At 42.6% G+C, this 21,381-nt stretch overlaps 1 protein-coding gene across 4 annotated transcripts in view; it reads left to right on the top strand.

The window, feature by feature from the left end:
• Nucleotides 1–21,381, top strand: part of LOC110537074 (membrane-associated phosphatidylinositol transfer protein 2) — a 91,267-nt gene that overhangs the window by 64,372 nt on the left and 5,514 nt on the right. For 2 of the 4 annotated variants that reach the window (XM_036937060.2, XM_036937058.2), the window contains 11 exons: nucleotides 5,430–5,600; nucleotides 6,122–6,256; nucleotides 6,467–6,583; nucleotides 6,719–7,018; nucleotides 7,823–7,971; nucleotides 8,100–8,216; nucleotides 12,013–12,129; nucleotides 12,310–12,458; nucleotides 12,684–12,833; nucleotides 13,042–13,225; nucleotides 13,456–13,584. In XM_036937060.2, the coding sequence (XP_036792955.2) occupies nucleotides 5,430–5,600; nucleotides 6,122–6,256; nucleotides 6,467–6,583; nucleotides 6,719–7,018; nucleotides 7,823–7,971; nucleotides 8,100–8,216; nucleotides 12,013–12,129; nucleotides 12,310–12,458; nucleotides 12,684–12,833; nucleotides 13,042–13,225; nucleotides 13,456–13,584 (1,718 nt within the window). The remainder of the gene's footprint in view (nucleotides 1–5,429; nucleotides 5,601–6,121; nucleotides 6,257–6,466; nucleotides 6,584–6,718; nucleotides 7,019–7,822; nucleotides 7,972–8,099; nucleotides 8,217–12,012; nucleotides 12,130–12,309; nucleotides 12,459–12,683; nucleotides 12,834–13,041; nucleotides 13,226–13,455; nucleotides 13,585–21,381) is intronic. The other 2 variants (XM_090191868.1, XM_036937061.2) reach the window with 1 other exon arrangement.

The following is a 21,381-nucleotide window of genomic DNA, read 5'->3' as shown; positions in this document are numbered from 1 at the left end:
TTAAACATATCAAACATTCATCCAATTTAAACTTATCAAACATTCATCCAATTTAAACTTATCAAACATTCAGGTAATTCAAACATATCAAACATTCAGGTAATTCAAACATATCAAACATTCAGCCAATTTAAACATATCAAACATTCAGCCAATTCAAACATATCAAACATTCAGGTAATTCAAACATATCAAACATTCAGGTAATTCAAACATATCAAACATTCAGCCAATTCAAACATATCAAACATTCAGCCAATTCAAACATATCAAACATTCTGACTTTTTAAACATATCAAACATTCAGCCAATTCAAACATATCAAACATTCAGGTAATTCAAACATATCAAACATTCATCCAATTTAAACTTATCAAACATTCATCCAATTTAAACTTATCAAACATTCAGGTAATTCAAACATATCAAACATTCAGGTAATTCAAACATATCAAACATTCAGGTAATTTAAACATATCAAACATTCAGGTAATTCAAACAAATCAAACATTCAGGTAATTTAAACATATCAAACATTCAGGTAATTCAAACAAATCAAACATTCAGGTAATTTAAACATATCAAACATTCAGCCAATTCAAACATATCAAACATTCAGGTAATTTAAACATATCAAACATTCAGGTAATTCAAACATATCAAACATTCAGGTAATTCAAACATATCAAACATTCAGGTAATTCAAACATATCAAACATTCAGGTAATTCAAACATATCAAACATTCAGGTAATTCAAACAAATCAAACATTCAGGTAATTTAAACATATCAAACATTCAGCCAATTCAAACATATCAAACATTCAGGTAATTTAAACATATCAAACATTCAGGTAATTCAAACAAATCAAACATTCAGGTAATTTAAACTTATCAAACATTCAGGTAATTTAAACATATCAAACATTCAGCCAATTCAAACATATCAAACATTCAGGTAATTCAAACATATCAAACATTCAGGTAATTCAAACATATCAAACATTCAGGTAATTCAAACAAATCAAACATTCAGGTAATTCAAACATATCAAACATTCAGGTAATTCAAACATATCAAACATTCAGCCAATTCAAACATATCAAACATTCAGCCAATTCAAACATATCAAACATTCAGCCAATTCAAACATATCAAACATTCAGCCAATTCAAACATATCAAACATTCAGCCAATTCAAACATATCAAACATTCAGCCAATTCAAACATATCAAACATTCAGCCAATTCAAACATATCAAACATTCAGCCAATTCAAACATATCAAACATTCAGGTAATTCAAACAAATCAAACATTCAGGTAATTCAAACATATCAAACATTCAGGTAATTCAAACATATCAAACATTCAGCCAATTCAAACATATCAAACATTCAGCCAATTCAAACATATCAAACATTCAGCCAATTCAAACATATCAAACATTCAGGTAATTCAAACATATCAAACATTCAGGTAATTCAAACATATCAAACATTCAGCCAATTCAAACATATCAAACATTCAGCCAATTCAAACATATCAAACATTCAGGTAATTCAAACATATCAAACATTCAGGTAATTCAAACATATCAAACATTCAGGTAATTCAAACATATCAAACATTCAGCCAATTCAAACATATCAAACATTCTGACTTTTTAAACATATCAAACATTCTGACTTTTTAAACATATAAGTGAGAATCTGTAAACTAAGCCACTCAGCATCTGTGTGGTGAGAGTGACGTTTCCTGCAGCTGTGGGGTCGGGCTCTGCCGGGACATGGCTAAGTGAGGTCACATCATAGTTCAGAGGTTAGAGGTCATGTTTTACATCTCTGATGCCAGAAATCCATTAGCTGTGACATTTAAGACACAACATGGTCCAAAGTAAACTAAGAACTAAGATAAATAGAAGGTTTAGGAAGGAGCTGAGAGGCAGCAGAGGAAACAGACGGGGTTGTGACACAGATCCTTCAGGGGTTCCATGGAGTTCTAGAGAGTTCCAGAGACATGACTCATCAGCAGTTGCCTTTGTCACTTCTGGACCCTTGAGACAAGAAGCTTTGATTGAAGTTGTCCATAGTTACGCAATTGTTTGGTCAAATGATTTTCAATATGTGAGCTTTGGAAATAACTTGGATGGCTGTTGTTCTTTTTCCCTGCTCTTTTCCTCATCTCTCTCTCTCTCCCCATCTTTCTCTCTCTCCCCATCTCTCTCTCTCCCCATCTTTCTCTCTCTCTTTTTCTCTCAATTCAATTCAATTCAAAGGGCTTTATTGGCATGGGAAACATGTTTACATTGCCAAAGCAAGTGAAGTAGAAAATAAATAAAAGTTAAATAAACAATTAACAGTAAACATTACACTCAAAGGAATATTTCAAATGTCATGTTATGGCTATATACAGTGTTGTAACAATATGCAAATAGTTAAAGTACAAAAGGGAAAATAAATATGGGTTGTTATTTTTGATGGTGTTTGTTCTTCACTGGTTGCCCTTTTCTTGTGGCAACAGGTCACAAATCGTAATGCTGTGATGCACACTGTGGTATTTCACCCAATAGATATCGGAGTTTATCAAAATTAGTTTTGTTTTCAAATTATTTGGGTCTGTGTAATCTGAGGGAAATGTGTGTCTAATATGGTCATACATTTGTCAGGAGGTTAGGAAGTGCAGCTCAGTTTCCACCTCATTTTCTTGGTAGTGTGCACGTAGCCTGTCTTCTCTTGAGAACCAGGTCTGCCCACGGTGGTCTGCCCAGGTCAGTCACAGTGGTCAGTCACAGTGGTCAGGTATTCTGCCACTGTGTACTCTCTGTTTAGGGCCAAATAGCATTCTAGTTTATCTTTTTGTTTTCTCATGATTTGGTTGGGGCTAATTGTGTTGTTGTCCTGGCGCTCTGTTTGTGTTTGTGAACAGAGCCCTATTACCAGCTTGATTAGGGGACTCTTCTCCAGGTTAATCTCTCTCTAGGTGATGGCTTTGTTATGGAAGGTTTGGGAATTACGTCCTTTTAGGTGCTTGTAGAATTTAAGACTTTTCTGGATGTTGATAATTAGTTGGTATCAGCCTAATTCTGCTCTGCATGCATTATTTGGTGTTTTACGTTGTCAATTTTTTTTGCAGAATTCTGCATGCAGTCTCAATTTGGTGTTTTTTTTCCATTTTGTTAATTATTGGTTGATGAGCAGATCCCTGACCTCACAACCATAAAGGGCAATGGGTTCTATAACTGATTCAAGAACTTGACATGTCGAATTTGATGTTCCTTTTGAGGGCGTAGAAGGTCCTTCTTACCTTGTCTTTCAGATCGTTCACAGCTTTGTGGAAATGACCTGTGGCACTAATGTTTAGGTCGATGTGCGTATAGTTTTTTGTGTGCTCTAGGGCACCGGTGTCTAGATGGAATTTGTATTTGTGGTCCTGGCAACTGGACCTTTTTTGGAACACCATTATTTTTGTCTTACTGAGATTTACTGTCAGGGCCCAGGTCAGACAGAATCTGTGCAGAAGATCTAGGTGCTGCTGTAGGGCCTCCTTGGTTGGGGACAGAAGCACCAGTTCATTAGGAAACAGTAGACATTTGACTTAAGATTGTAGTAGAGGAGGCCTGGTGCTGCAGACTGTTCTAGTGCCCTCACCAATTTGTTTATATATACAGTTGAAGTCGGAAATTTACATACACCTTAGCCAAATATATTTAAACTCAGTTTTTCACAATTCCTGACATTTAATCCAAGAAAATATTCCCTGTTTTAGGGTCAGTTAGGACTTTATTTTAAGAATGTGAACTGTCAGAATAATAGTAGTGAGAATGATTTATTTATTTCAGCTTTTATTTCTTTCATCACATTCCCAGTGGGTCAGAAGTTTACAAACACTCAATTAGTATTTGGTAGCATTGCCTTTAAATTGTTTAACTTGGGTCAAACGTTTCAGATAGCCTTCCACAAGCTTCCCACAGTAAGTTGGGTGAATTTTGGCCCATTCCTCCTGTCAGAGCTGGTGTAACTGAGTCAGGTTTGTAGGCCTCCTTGCTCGCACATGCTTTTTCAGTTCTGCCCACAAATGTTCTATGGAATTGAGGTCAGGGCTTTATGATGGCCACACCAATACCTTGACTTTGTTGTCCTTAAGACATTTTGCCACATCTTTGGAAGTATGCTTGGGGTCATTGTCCATATGGAATAGCCATTTGTGACCAAGCTTTGACTTCCTGACTGATGTCTTGAGATGTTGCTTCAATATATCCACATCATTTTCCTTCCTCATGAGGACTCGTTTTACTGTGGATATAGATACTTTTGTACCTGTTTCCTCCAGCATCTTCACAAGGTCCTTTGCTGTTGTTCTGGGATTGATTTGCACTTTTCACACCAAAGTACGTTTATCGCTAGGAGACAGAGCGCATCTCCTTCCTGAGCGGTATGACAGCTGCGTGGTCCCATTGTGTTTATACTTGCGTTCTATTGTTTGTACAGATGAACGTGGTACCTTCAGGCATTTGGAAATTGCTCCCAAATATGAACCAGATTTGTGGAGGTCTACAATTTTTTTTCTGAGGTCTTGGTTAATTTCTTTTGATTTTCCCATGATCTCAAGCAAAGAGGCACTGAGTTTGAAGGTAGGCCTTGAAACACATCCACAGGTACACCTCCAACTGACTCAAATTATGTCAATTAGCCTATCAGCTTCTAAATCCATGACATCATTTTCTGGAATTTTCCAAGCTGTTTAAAGGCACAGTCAAATTAGTGTATTGTAACTTCTGACCCACTGGAATTGTGATACAGTTAATTATAAGTGAAATAATCTGTCTGTTAACAATTTTTGCAAGAATTACTTGTGTCATGCACAAAGTAGATGTCCTAACTGACTTGCCAAAACTATAGTTTGTTAACAAGAAATTTGTGGAGTGGTTGAAAAACGAGTTTTAATGACTCCGACCTAAGTGTATTTAAACTTCCGTCTTCAACTGTATGTTGAAGAGAGTGGGGCTAAAGCTGCATCCCTGTCTCCCCCACGGCCCATGGAAAGAAATATGTGTGTTTTTTGTCAATTTTAACCCCACACTGTATACATTGATTTTATAATGTTGAATGTTTTTCTCCCAACACTGCTTTCCATCAACTTGTATAGCAGAACCTCATGCTCAAATTGAGTCAAAAGCTTTTTTTAAATCAACAAAGCATGAGAAGAATTTGCCTTTGTTTTGGTTTGTTTGTCAATTAGGGTGTGGAGGGTGAATACGTGGTCTGTCGTAAGGTAATTTGGTAAAAAGCCAATGTGACCTTTGCTCAGTACATTGTTTTCACTGATGAAATGTACGAGTCTTCTGTTAATGATAATGCAGAGGATTTTCCCAAGGTTGCTGTTGCTCTTGACACATATCCCACGGTAGTCTTTCTCTCTCTCCCTCCAGTCTCAGCGTTGCGTCCGGCCTGTCAGCAGCTATATAACCTGTTTCATCCAGCGGACCCCTCTGCCTCCCGCCTGGAGCCCCTTCTAGAGAAGAGGTTTCACCAGCTGCCCCCCTTCTGTGTCCCCCGATACCAACGCTTCCCTCTGGGGGACGGACACTCTGCTCTGCTGGGTGAGGATAGATACACACACACACACACACACACACCAGAAGTATTTATTTATGAGAGCAAGCACTCAAATCAATCCCTCCAAAAGCAAGCACTCAATTAGCTGTGTGGTTTGCTTTCCATGTCCATATGCTGTCATGGTAGCGTATCTGTGTGCATGTGTTATCAGATATAATGTACTGTGCTTTACGTCCGTCCAGTCAGTCTTATTTATTTATTTTTTAAATTGAACCTTTATTTTTCTAGGCAAGTCAGTTAAGAACAAATTCTTATTTTACAATGATGGCCTACCCCGTCCAAACTCTCCCCTAACCCAGATGATGCTGGGCTAATTGTGTGCCGTCCTATAGGACTCAGCAGTTATTACACACTGTAGTCTGTTACATACGTTTATTTCTGCCTCTCTGTCCCACCCACCCCCCCATGTCTCTTCTGCCTCCCCTGACCCCTGTGTCTCCCCCCTCTCCACATCTCTCTGTCTCCCTCTTGCCCATCTCTCTATCTTCCCCTCCTCATTCCCCAGTGGAGACTATGCAGAGTAACCCCCATCTCCTGTTGGAGTCAGTACCCCTGCGTTGCCAGGAGGGGGGCGTCAGTGAGACCTCCATCCCCGTCCCTGTACGCAGCTGGCCCCAGCAGGCCTCACAGCTCAACAACAGTGTGTACCCTTTCTCTGTCTCTGTCTGTCTGTCCACTGCTTGGTTCCCTTTCGCTGTTGCTCTGTCTGTCTGACTGTCTGTGTCTCTCACTCTCTTTGTCTGTAAAATGTAAATGATTGCCTGATCAAAAATCTCTCTCTTTCTCCCTCTCTCTCACTCACTCACTCACTCACTCACACTTTCTCTCCGGTATCTCCTTCCCTCCATAGCGGACATGTTTGTGGACACCCAGTACCCGTCCTCCCCGCTGACTGGACCCCGTAGGTCCAGTGAGGCCAGCATCGCTAGCCAGGTGTCAGGCATGGCCGACTCATACATCAGCAACAGTCAGTATGGACTTTATACTGTTTATACTGTTAACAGCAGTGTTTGTGGCTCAGAGAGAGATAACATTCATTCTCTGAAATGTTTCACACTTTGTTTATTTCTTCTTTTGTACCGTCTGTTTTGTTGTTCCGTAGCTACTAAACGCTATAGCAGTTCGTCTAAGAAGCTGGGTCTCCTCTCCCAGCTTGCGCTTTCTAAACTCCCCTCGAGGAGCCCCTCTCCACGAGCCAGGAAGAAGATACGACCCTTCCTCACTCTCAGACACACCGACTCAGAGCAGGGTGACGATGATGTCACCTCTGACATCACTTCCTCTGATGTCTCCTCAGACCTGCCCTCTGACTTCACTGAAGTCACCTCTGATGTCACCTCTGACATCACCGATACGAACTCTGACCCTCCGTCGCCAGATACGCTGATGGACATAGAGCAAGGTAGTCTGGGTACTGTAGTTTCCCTGGAAGGAGGAAGGTTTGAATCCTGTGTGAACCCCAGGACACTCATCTGTGTGCCCTGTCATTGGTCACCTTCCAGCTACAGTTGAACCATCACACTGTATTAGATGTCCTCTCCCTCCTTTTCTCCTCTACAGCATTTACCCTGTACTGTACTGCAGTGGTTCCCAAACAGGAGTTATGGCAATGTCCTCAATCAAGGACCGGATTAACCCTATTACAGCATTATAGGCGTTTTTGTAGAAAGACCCCAGGGATCCACCCTTGTCTCACAAACAATGCTCTAGCTCCGCCCCCGTTAATCACACAGACTAATCCAATGACACAACCTGTAGTCTGTAGCTCAAACACACTATGTTTAAAAGGAATTAGAAGTCCAAATTGCGCCGGCATCACGGTGGGACTCATTGTGTTAAAATGAGGGACCACTGTTTGGAAATCGCTGATATTGTATGTTACCCTATCCTTCCTCCTTCCTTCAACCAAATCTGTCCCTCTACTCCAGTTTAATCTGTCCCTGGCCTGAAAGTCCATTCTTCTCCTGTGTGGACCTGTGACTCCGTCTGTAATATACAGCCTCTCCCTTGGACTGTACATCTCTGGATGAGCACACTTCCCTCTACTGTGGAACCCCTCTTTGTCTGGAACTATCATTGACCAGAAATATGTCGATCTCTTTTTCTAACACTATCTTCTTTTCTCAACCGTGATTACCTATCGCTTGATTTATGCCAGGACTGTTTCTGTTGACTGATAGACTTCTCTCTCACTCTCTCTCCCTAGTTGCGTCTCGGTGGTGGGGCAGCAAGCGGATGGACTTTGCCCTGTACTGTCCTGATGCCCTCACCGCCTTCCCCACTGTAGCTCTGCCTCACCTCTTCCATGCTTCATACTGGGAATCTACTGACGTTGTCTCCTTCCTACTCAGACAGGTACAACTGGTTATGAATGCCCTATGAATGTTTACAGCATAATAAAGGCATTGCCTCCTTTGACCTGTTATAAGGGCTCATGTATTCTATATGAACGTTTATGTAACCATCCCTGTCTGCTTCTCCAGGTGATGAGGCATGAGAACTCTAGTATTCTGGAGCTGGATGGTAAAGAGGTGACCGAGTTCAAGCCTTCTAAACCCAGAGAGAAATGGCTGCGCAAGAGGACACACGTCAAGATCAGGGTGAGCACAGGCCCCTTCCTAACTGTTAACTGGAAATGACACAACGACAAGGTTCCAGTTTAACAAAGTTTACTATACCGTATGAACACCCACAACGTTTACTATACCGTATGAACACCCACAACGTTTACTATACCGTATGAACACCCACAACGTTTACTATACCGTATGAACACCCACAACGTTTACTATACCGTATGAACACCCACAACGTTTACTATACCGTATGAACACCCACAACGTTTACTATACCGTATGAACACCCACAAAGTTTACTATACCGTATGAACACCCACAAAGTTTACTATACCGTATGAACACCCACAAAGTGTACTATACCGTATGAACACCCACAACGTTTACTATACCGTATGAACACCCACAAAGTTTACTATACCGTATGAACACCCACAAAGTGTACTATACCGTATGAACACCCACAAAGTTTACTATACCGTATGAACACCCACAAAGTGTACTATACCGTATGAACACCCACAAAGTTTACTATACCGTATGAACACCCACAAAGTGTACTATACCGTATGAACACCCACAAAGTTTACTATACCGTATGAATACCCACAAAGTTTACTATACCGTATGAATACCCACAAAGTGTACTATACCGTATGAACACCCACAAAGTTTACTATACCGTATGAATACCCACAACGTTTACTATACCGTATGAACACCCACAACGTTTACTATACCGTATGAACACCCACAACGTTTACTATACCGTATGAATACCCACAACGTTTACTATACCGTATGAACACCCACAAAGTTTACTATACCGTATGAACACCCACAAAGTTTACTTTACCGTATGAATACCCACAAAGTGTACTATACCGTATGAACACCCACAAAGTTTACTATACCGTATGAATACCCACAACGTTTACTATACCGTATGAACACCCACAAAGTTTACTATACCGTATGAACACCCACAAAGTGTACTATACCGTATGAATACCCACAAAGTTTACTATACCGTATGAACACCCACAAAGTGTACTATACCGTATGAACACCCACAAAGTGTACTATACCGTATGAATACCCACAAAGTGTACTATACCGTATGAACACCCACAAAGTTTACTATACCGTATGAATACCCACAAAGTTTACTATACCGTATGAACACCCACAAAGTTTACTATACCGTATGAACACCCACAAAGTTTACTATACCGTATGAACACCCACAAAGTTTACTATACCGTATGAACACCCACAAAGTTTACTATACCGTATGAACACCCACAAAGTGTACTATACCGTATGAACACCCACAAAGTTTACTATACCGTATGAACACCCACAAAGTTTACTATACCGTATGAATACCCACAAAGTTTACTATACCGTATGAACACCCACAAAGTGTACTATACCGTATGAACACCCACAAAGTGTACTATACCGTATGAACACCCACAAAGTGTACTATACCGTATGAACACCCACAAAGTGTACTATACCGTATGAACACCCACAAAGTGTACTATACCATATGAACACCCACAAAGTGTACTATACCGTATGAACACCCACAAAGTGTACTATACCGTATGAACACCCACAAAGTTTACTATACCGTATGAATACCCACAAAGTTTACTATACCGTATGAACACCCACAAAGTGTACTATACCGTATGAACACCCACAAAGTGTACTATACCGTATGAATACCCACAAAGTTTACTTTACCGTATGAATACCCACAAAGTTTACTATACCGTATGAATACCCACAAAGTTTACTTTACCGTATGAATACCCACAAAGTTTACTTTACCGTATGAATACCCACAAAGTTTACTTTACCGTATGAACACCCACAAAGTTTACTATACCGTATGAACACCCACAAAGTGTACTATACCGTATGAACACCCACAAAGTGTACTATACCGTATGAATACCCACAAAGTTTACTTTACCGTATGAATACCCACAAAGTTTACTATACCGTATGAATACCCACAAAGTGTACTATACCGTATGAATACCCACAAAGTTTACTTTACCGTATGAATACCCACAAAGTTTACTATACCGTATGAACACCCACAAAGTTTACTATACCATATGAACACCCACAAAGTGTACTATACCGTATGAACACCCACAAAGTGTACTATACCGTATGAACACCCACAAAGTTTACTATACCGTATGAATACCCACAAAGTTTACTATACCGTATGAACACCCACAAAGTTTACTATACCGTATGAATACCCACAAAGTTTACTATACCGTATGAACACCCACAAAGTGTACTATACCGTATGAACACCCACAAAGTGTACTATACCGTATGAACACCCACAAAGTGTACTATACCGTATGAACACCCACAAAGTGTACTATACCGTATGAACACCCACAAAGTTTACTATACCGTATGAACACCCACAAAGTTTACTATACCGTATGAACACCCACAAAGTGTACTATACCGTATGAACACCCACAAAGTGTACTATACCGTATGAACACCCACAAAGTGTACTATACCATATGAACACCCACAGTGTACTATACCATATGAACACCCACAAAGTGTACTATACCATATGAACACCCACAAAGTGTACTATACCGTATGAACACCCACAAAGTGTACTATACCATATGAACACCCACAAAGTTTACTATACCGTATGAACACCCACAAAGTTTACTATACCGTATGAATACCCACAAAGTTTACTATACCGTATGAACACCCACAAAGTTTACTATACCGTATGAACACCCACAAAGTGTACTATACCGTATGAACACCCACAAAGTGTACTATACCATATGAACACCCACAAAGTTTACTATACCATATGAACACCCACAACGTGTACTATACCGTATGAACACCCACAAAGTGTACTATACCGTATGAATACCCACAAAGTGTACTATACCGTATGAACACCCACAAAGTGTACTATACCGTATGAACACCCACAAAGTGTACTATACCGTATGAACACCCACAAAGTGTACTATACCGTATGAACACCCACAAAGTTTACTATACCGTATGAACACCCACAAAGTGTACTATACCATATGAACACCCACAAAGTGTACTATACCGTATGAACACCCACAAAGTTTACTATACCGTATGAACACCCACAAAGTGTACTATACCGTATGAACACCCACAAAGTGTACTATACCGTATGAACACCCACAAAGTGTACTATACCATATGAACACCCACAAAGTTTACTATACCGTATGAACACCCACAAAGTTTACTATACCGTATGAACACCCACAAAGTTTACTATACCGTATGAACACCCACAAAGTGTACTATACCGTATGAACACCCACAAAGTGTACTATACCGTATGAACACCCACAAAGTGTACTATACCATATGAACACCCACAAAGTGTACTATACCGTATGAACACCCATAAAGTGTACTATACCGTATGAACACCCACAAAGTTTACTATACCGTATGAACACCCACAAAGTTTACTATACCGTATGAACACCCATAAAGGTAGCCATTACACTCAAGGCCAGGTCCATCAACGACTAGACTTCCTGCGCATGCTCACTCTTGACTGAGTGATAGCCCTGTAATAACAGAAATATAGGGATACATAAAACATGAACTTAGTACTAACCACTTTTAGCCATTAGTGATATCTCAAGTTAATGCATTTATCAGGAGTTTACTAGTTTCTGTATCAGTACACCAATGGTAAGTGTGTGTGTGTGTGTGTGTGTGTGTGTGTGTGTGTGTATAGAACGTTACGGCCAACCACCGTGTGAATGATGCTGTGTTCACTGAGGATGGAACACAGCTGGTGATGGGACGCTTCATGTACGGACCTCTGGACATGGTCACTCTCACTGGGGAGAAGGTAAAGCATCGCATCGGGACAAACTTGAGTTCTGCCACTGATTGCAAGACACTGGGATAGAACCAAACCCTAACTTGAGATACTTCCATGCAACTACATTTTTGTTTGCATAAATAATTTATTTCTGTCAATGCAACATATGGGCGTGTAATCCAAAACCTCCTCTTGCTCCTCCTCCAGATTGACATCCACATCATGACCCAGCCCCCCTCAGGAGAGTGGATGTACTTTGACACCGAGCTGTCCAATAGCAGCGGACGAATCTCCTATGTCATCCCAGAGAGCAAGAGGCTGGGCATTGGAGTTTATCCTGTCAAACTGGTCGTCAGGTAGGTTACAGGATTCATCTGATTAGCTGATTTTCATGGTGTTTTTGAGTATTAAAACAAGCTTTGAATTAAGTGTATTTGTTACAATTCCTCTTTCCTGCACCTCTCCTCCTACTCTCTCTCTCTCTCTCTCTCTCTCTCTCTCTCTCTCTCTCTCTCTCTTGCCCTCCCGTTCCCTTCCTCCCTCTCTCTCTCTCTCGCCCCCTCCCTTCCTCCCTCTCTTAGGGGTGACCATACATTTGCGGACAGCTACCTGACGGTGTTGCCGCGGGGAACAGAGTTTGTAGTGTTCAGTATTGACGGCTCGTTTGCTGCCAGTGTGTCCATCATGGGAAGTGACCCCAAGGTCAGAGCTGGAGCTGTAGATGTGGTCAGGTAGGAACATGATGAGTTTTATTGAGTTTTATTTAATGTGGTTGTAGCTATATGTTCCTGCCCAGGAGTCACACTAGCTAATTTTGACATACAAGTTGTGAATAGTCCCTGGTAATCATCAAATTAATAAATGCATAGACAAGACACCCAACCCTTTGGGCTTCTACTTGTTCACCCACATCCTGGTCTCCCTCCCTCCCTCCCCCAGACACTGGCAGGACCTGGGCTATCTGATAGTGTATGTGACAGGTCGTCCAGACATGCAGAAGCAGCGTGTGGTGGCCTGGCTGTCTCAACATAACTTCCCTCATGGCATCGTGTCCTTCTGTGACGGCCTGGTCCACGACCCCCTCAGACACAAGGCCAACTTCCTCAAGGCCCTCATCTGTGAGGTACAGTAACGGGGGCAGAGATGAGGGTGTAGGAGTAAGGGGTTAGGGTAACACTGGGTTTGAGGAAGGGTAAGTGGGTTGTTCAGGGTGAGGGGACTAGGCAAGGAAGGTTTCTACTGTCAAAATACAATGTGATAGAAACAACAAAACTAACCCTACTGATGTAGTGTTTCTAACAGTCCATTTCTGTGTGTGTGTGTGTGTGTGTGTGTGTGTGTGTGTGTGTGTAGGCCCATATGAAGATCTTTGCTGCTTACGGCTCTACTAAGGACATTTCAGTGTACTCCTCAATAGGCCTGCCCCCGTCCCACATCTACATAGTGGGGCGGCCCACCAAGAAGATGTCCAGCCAGTGTCAGGTACTTAACTAGCTCTTAGAAAATACACTGTCCCCCAAAAATAAGTCATACATTCAAGTGTATAATAGGCAGAATCTACCACATACCCAGAGCTGATGAGTTAAGGTGCTGAATCTACCACACACCCAGAGCTGATTAGTTAAGGTGCTGCATCTACCACATACCCAGAGCTGATTAGTTAAGGTGCTGAATCTACCACACACCCAGAGCTGATTAGTTAAGGTGCTGAATCTACCACATACCCAGAGCTGATTAGTTAAGGTGCTGAATCTACCACACACCCAGAGCTGATTAGTTAAGGTGCTGAATCTACCACACACCCAGAGCTGATTAGTTAAGGTGCTGAATCTACCACATACCCAGAGCTGATTAGTTAAGGTGCTGAATCTACCACACACCCAGAGCTGATTAGTTAAGGTGCTGAATCTACCACACACCCAGAGCTGATTAGTTAAGGTGCTGAATCTACCACATACCCAGAGCTGATTAGTTAAGGTGCTGAATCTACCACACACCCAGAGCTGATTAGTTAAGGTGCTGAATCTACCACATACCCAGAGCTGATTAGTTAAGGTGCTGAATCTACCACATACCCAGAGCTGATTAGTTAAGGTGCTGCATCTACCACATACCCAGAGCTGATTAGTTAAGGTGCTGAATCTACCACATACCCAGAGCTGATGAGTTAAGGTGCTGAATCTACCACACACCCAGAGCTGATTAGTTAAGGTGCTGAATCTACCACATACCCAGAGCTGATGAGTTAAGGTGCTGCATCTACCACATACCCAGAGCTGATTAGTTAAGGTGCTGAATCTACCACATACCCAGAGCTAATGAGTTAAGGTGCTGAATCTACCACATACCCAGAGCTGATTAGTTAAGGTGCTGAATCTACCACACACCCAGAGCTGATTAGTTAAGGTGCTGAATCTACCACATACCCAGAGCTGATTAGTTAAGGTGCTGAATCTACCACATACCCAGAGCTGATTAGTTAAGGTGCTGAATCTACCACATACCCAGAGCTGATGAGTTAAGGTGCTGAATCTACCACATACCCAGAGCTGATTAGTTAAGGTGCTGAATCTACCACACACCCAGAGCTGATTAGTTAAGGTGCTGAATCTACCACATACCCAGAGCTGATTAGTTAAGGTGCTGAATCTACCACACACCCAGAGCTGATTAGTTAAGGTGCTGCATCTACCACATACCCAGAGCTGATTAGTTAAGGTGCTGAATCTACCACACACCCAGAGCTGATTAGTTAAGGTGTTGAATCTACCACACACCCAGAGCTGATTAGTTAAGGTGCTGAATCTACCACATACCCAGAGCTGATTAGTTAAGGTGCTGAATCTACCACATACCCAGAGCTGATTAGTTAAGGTGCTGAATCTACCACATACCCAGAGCTGATTAGTTAAGGTGCTGAATCTACCACATACCCAGAGCTGATTAGTTAAGGTGCTGAATCTACCACACACCCAGAGCTGATTAGTTAAGGTGCTGAATCTACCACATACCCAGAGCTGATTAGTTAAGGTGCTGAATCTACCACACACCCAGAGCTGATTAGTTAAGGTGCTGAATCTACCACATACCCAGAGCTGATTAGTTAAGGTGCTGCATCTACCACACACACAGAGCTGATGAGTTAAGGTGCTGAATCTACCACACACCCAGAGCTGATTAGTTAAGGTGCTGAATCTACCACACACCCAGAGCTGATTAGTTAAGGTGCTGCATCTACCACACACCCAGAGCTGATTAGTTAAGGTGCTGAATCTACCACATACCCAGAGCTGATTAGTTAAGGTGCTGAATCTACCACATACCCAGAGCTGATTAGTTAAGGTGCTGAATCTACCACATACCCAGAGCTGATTAGTTAAGGTGCTGAATCTACCACACACCCAGAGCTGATTAGTTAAGGTGCTGAATCTACCACATACCCAGAGCTGATTAGTTAAGGTGCTGAATCTACCACACACCCAGAGCTGATGAGTTAAGGTGCTGAATCTACCACACACCCAGAGCTGATTAGTTAAGGTGCTGAATCTACCACATACCCAGAGCTGATTAGTTAAGGTGCTGAATCTACCACATACCCAGAGCTGATTAGTTAAGGTGCTGAATCTACCACATACCCAGAGCTGATTAGTTAAGGTGCTGAATCTACCACATACCCAGAGCTGATTAGTTAAGGTGCTGAATCTACCACACACACAGAGCTGATTAGTTAAGGTGCTGAATCTACCACACACCCAGAGCTGATTAGTTAAGGTGCTGCATCTACCACACACCCAGAGCTGATTAGTTAAGGTGCTGAATCTACCACACACCCAGAGCTGATGAGTTAAGGTGCTGAATCTACCACACACCCAGAGCTGATTAGTTAAGGTGCTGAATCTACCACATACCCAGAGCTGATTAGTTAAGGTGCTGAATCTACCACATACCCAGAGCTGATTAGTTAAGGTGCTGAATCTACCACATACCCAGAGCTGATTAGTTAAGGTGCTGAATCTACCACACACCCAGAGCTGATTAGTTAAGGTGCTGAATCTACCACACACCCAGAGCTGATTAGTTAAGGTGCTGAATCTACCACACACCCAGAGCTGATTAGTTAAGGTGCTGAATCTACCACATACCCAGAGCTGATGAGTTAAGGTGCTGCATCTACCACATACCCAGAGCTGATTAGTTAAGGTGCTGAATCTACCACATACCCAGAGCTGATGAGTTAAGGTGCTGAATCTACCACATACCCAGAGCTGATTAGTTAAGGTGCTGAATCTACCACATACCCAGAGCTGATTAGTTAAGGTGCTGAATCTACCACACACCCAGAGCTGATTAGTTAAGGTGCTGAATCTACCACATACCCAGAGCTGATGAGTTAAGGTGCTGCATCTACCACATACCCAGAGCTGATTAGTTAAGGTGCTGAATCTACCACACACCCAGAGCTGATTAGTTAAGGTGCTGAATCTACCACACACCCAGAGCTGATGAGTTAAGGTGCTGAATCTACCACATACCCAGAGCTGATTAGTTAAGGTGCTGAATCTACCACACACCCAGAGCTGATGAGTTAAGGTGCTGCATCTACCACATACCCAGAGCTGATTAGTTAAGGTGCTGAATCTACCACATACCCCGAGCTGATGAGTTAAGGTGCTGAATCTACCACATACCCAGAGCTGATGAGTTAAGGTGCTGAATCTACCACACACCCAGAGCTGATTAGTTAAGGTGCTGCATCTACCACATACCCAGAGCTGATTAGTTAAGGTGCTGAATCTACCACACACCCAGAGCTGATTAGTTAAGGTGCTGAATCTACCACACACCCAGAGCTGATTAGTTAAGGTGCTGCATCTACCACATACCCAGAGCTGATTAGTTAAGGTGCTGAATCTACCACATACCCAGAGCTGATTAGTTAAGGTGCTGAATCTACCACATACCCAGAGCTGATTAGTTAAGGTGCTGAATCTACCACACACCCAGAGCTGATTAGTTAAGGTGCTGAATCTACCACATACCCAGAGCTGATTAGTTAAGGTGCTGAATCTACCACACACCCAGAGCTGATTAGTTAAGGTGCTGAATCTACCACATACCCAGAGCTGATTAGTTAAGGTGCTGAATCTACCACACACCCAGAGCTGATTAGTTAAGGTGCTGAATCTACCACATACCCAGAGCTGATTAGTTAAGGTGCTGAATCTACCACACACCCAGAGCTGATTAGTTAAGGTGCTGAATCTACCACACACCCAGAGCTGATTAGTTAAGGTGCTGAATCTACCACACACCCAGAGCTGATTAGTTAAGGTGCTGAATCTACCACACACCCAGAGCTGATTAGTTAAGGTGCTGCATCTACCACATACCCAGAGCTGATTAGTTAAGGTGCTGAATCTACCACATACCCAGAGCTGATTAGTTAAGGTGCTGAATCTACCACACACCCAGAGCTGATTAGTTAAGGTGCTGAATCTACCACACACCCAGAGCTGATTAGTTAAGGTGCTGAATCTACCACATACCCAGAGCTGATGAGTTAAGGTGCTGAATCTACCACATACCCAGAGCTGATGAGTTAAGGTGCTGAATCTACCACATACCCAGAGCTGATGAGTTAAGGTGCTGAATCTACCACACACCCAGAGCTGATTAGTTAAGGTGCTGCATCTACCACATACCCAGAGCTGATTAGTTAAGGTGCTGAATCTACCACACACCCAGAGCTGATTAGTTAAGGTGCTGAATCTACCACACACCCAGAGCTGATTAGTTAAGGTGCTGCATCTACCACATACCCAGAGCTGATTAGTTAAGGTGCTGAATCTACCACATACCCAGAGCTGATTAGTTAAGGTGCTGAATCTACCACATACCCAGAGCTGATTAGTTAAGGTGCTGAATCTACCACACACCCAGAGCTGATTAGTTAAGGTGCTGAATCTACCACATACCCAGAGCTGATTAGTTAAGGTGCTGAATCTACCACACACCCAGAGCTGATTAGTTAAGGTGCTGAATCTACCACATACCCAGAGCTGATTAGTTAAGGTGCTGAATCTACCACACACCCAGAGCTGATTAGTTAAGGTGCTGAATCTACCACATACCCAGAGCTGATTAGTTAAGGTGCTGAATCTACCACACACCCAGAGCTGATTAGTTAAGGTGCTGAATCTACCACACACCCAGAGCTGATTAGTTAAGGTGCTGAATCTACCACACACCCAGAGCTGATTAGTTAAGGTGCTGAATCTACCACACACCCAGAGCTGATTAGTTAAGGTGCTGCATCTACCACATACCCAGAGCTGATTAGTTAAGGTGCTGAATCTACCACATACCCAGAGCTGATTAGTTAAGGTGCTGAATCTACCACACACCCAGAGCTGATTAGTTAAGGTGCTGAATCTACCACACACCCAGAGCTGATTAGTTAAGGTGCTGAATCTACCACATACCCAGAGCTGATGAGTTAAGGTGCTGAATCTACCACATACCCAGAGCTGATGAGTTAAGGTGCTGAATCTACCACATACCCAGAGCTGATTAGTTAAGGTGCTGAATCTACCACATACCCAGAGCTGATGAGTTAAGGTGCTGAATCTACCACATACCCAGAGCTGATGAGTTAAGGTGCTGAATCTACCACATACCCAGAGCTGATTAGTTAAGGTGCTGAATCTACCACATACCCAGAGCTGATTAGTTAAGGTGCTGAATCTACCACATACCCAGAGCTGATTAGTTAAGGTGCTGCATCTACCACATACCCAGAGCTGATTAGTTAAGGTGCTGAATCTACCACATACCCAGAGCTGATTAGTTAAGGTGCTGAATCTACCACACACCCAGAGCTGATTAGTTAAGGTGCTGAATCTACCACACACCCAGAGCTGATTAGTTAAGGTGCTGAATCTACCACATACCCAGAGCTGATTAGTTAAGGTGCTGAATCTACCACACACCCAGAGCTGATTAGTTAAGGTGCTGAATCTACCACACACCCAGAGCTGATTAGTTAAGGTGCTGAATCTACCACACACCCAGAGCTGATTAGTTAAGGTGCTGAATCTACCACATACCCAGAGCTGATTAGTTAAGGTGCTGAATCTACCACACACCCAGAGCTGATTAGTTAAGGTGCTGAATCTACCACACACCCAGAGCTGATTAGTTAAGGTGCTGCATCTACCACATACCCAGAGCTGATTAGTTAAGGTGCTGAATCTACCACATACCCAGAGCTGATTAGTTAAGGTGCTGAATCTACCACACACCCAGAGCTGATTAGTTAAGGTGCTGCATCTACCACATACCCAGAGCTGATGAGTTAAGGTGCTGAATCTACCACACACCCAGAGCTGATGAGTTAAGGTGCTGAATCTACCACACACCCAGAGCTGATTAGTTAAGGTGCTGCATCTACCACACACCCAGAGCTGATTAGTTAAGGTGCTGAATCTACCACACACCCAGAGCTGATTAGTTAAGGTGCTGAATCTACCACATACCCAGAGCTGATTAGTTAAGGTGCTGAATCTACCACACACCCAGAGCTGATTAGTTAAGGTGCTGAATCTACCACATACCCAGAGCTGATTAGTTAAGGTGCTGAATCTACCACACACCCAGAGCTGATTAGTTAAGGTGCTGAATCTACCACATACCCAGAGCTGATGAGTTAAGGTGCTGAATCTACCACATACCCAGAGCTGATTAGTTAAGGTGCTGAATCTACCACATACCCAGAGCTGATTAGTTAAGGTGCTGAATCTACCACATACCCAGAGCTGATTAGTTAAGGTGCTGAATCTACCACATACCCAGAGCTGATGAGTTAAGGTGCTGAATCTACCACATACCCAGAGCTGATTAGTTAAGGTGCTGAATCTACCACATACCCAGAGCTGATTAGTTAAGGTGCTGAATCTACCACACACCCAGAGCTGATTAGTTAAGGTGCTGAATCTACCACACACCCAGAGCTGATTAGTTAAGGTGCTGAATCTACCACACACCCAGAGCTGATTAGTTAAGGTGCTGAATCTACCACACACCCAGAGCTGATTAGTTAAGGTGCTGAATCTACCACATACCCAGAGCTGATTAGTTAAGGTGCTGAATCTACCACACACCCAGAGCTGATTAGTTAAGGTGCTGAATCTACCACACACCCAGAGCTGATTAGTTAAGGTGCTGCATCTACCACATACCCAGAGCTGATTAGTTAAGGTGCTGAATCTACCACATACCCAGAGCTGATTAGTTAAGGTGCTGAATCTACCACATACCCAGAGCTGATTAGTTAAGGTGCTGAATCTACCACACACCCAGAGCTGATTAGTTAAGGTGCTGAATCTACCACACACCCAGAGCTGATTAGTTAAGGTGCTGAATCTACCACATACCCAGAGCTGATTAGTTAAGGTGCTGAATCTACCACATACCCAGAGCTGATTAGTTAAGGTGCTGAATCTACCACATACCCAGAGCTGATTAGTTAAGGTGCTGAATCTACCACATACCCAGAGCTGATTAGTTAAGGTGCTGAATCTACCACATACCCAGAGCTGATTAGTTAAGGTGCTGCATCTACCACATACCCAGAGCTGATTAGTTAAGGTGCTGAATCTACCACACACCCAGAGCTGATTAGTTAAGGTGCTGAATCTACCACACACCCAGAGCTGATTAGTTATGGTGCTGAATCTACCACACACCCAGAGCTGATTAGTTAAGGTGCTGAATCTACCACACACCCAGAGCTGATTAGTTAAGGTGCTGAATCTACCACACACCCAGAGCTGATTAGTTATGGTGCTGAATCTACCACACACCCAGAGCTGGTGAGTTAAGGTGCTGAATCTACCACACACCCAGAGCTGATTAGTTAAGGTGCTGAATCTACCACACACCCAGAGCTGATTAGTTAAGGTGCTGAATCTACCACACACACAGAGCTGATTAGTTAAGGTGCTGGATCTACCACACACCCAGAGCTGATTAGTTAAGGTGCTGAATCTACCACATACCCAGAGCTGATTAGTTAAGGTGCTGAATCTACCACATACCCAGAGCTGATTAGTTAAGGTGCTGAATCTACCACACACCCAGAGCTGATTAGTTAAGGTGCTGAATCTACCACACACCCAGAGCTGATGAGTTAAGGTGCTGAATCTACCACATACCCAGAGCTGATTAGTTAAGGTGCTGAATCTACCACATACCCAGAGCTGATGAGTTAAGGTGCTGAAT

This window comes from Oncorhynchus mykiss, chromosome 12 (genome assembly GCF_057628025.1).
Source record: "Oncorhynchus mykiss isolate SJ-2025 chromosome 12, ASM5762802v1, whole genome shotgun sequence".
Classification (NCBI taxonomy): domain Eukaryota; kingdom Metazoa; phylum Chordata; class Actinopteri; order Salmoniformes; family Salmonidae; genus Oncorhynchus; species Oncorhynchus mykiss.
The sequence above is the reverse complement of the archived record's forward strand: the minus strand, read 5'-3'. Positions and strand labels throughout refer to the sequence as shown.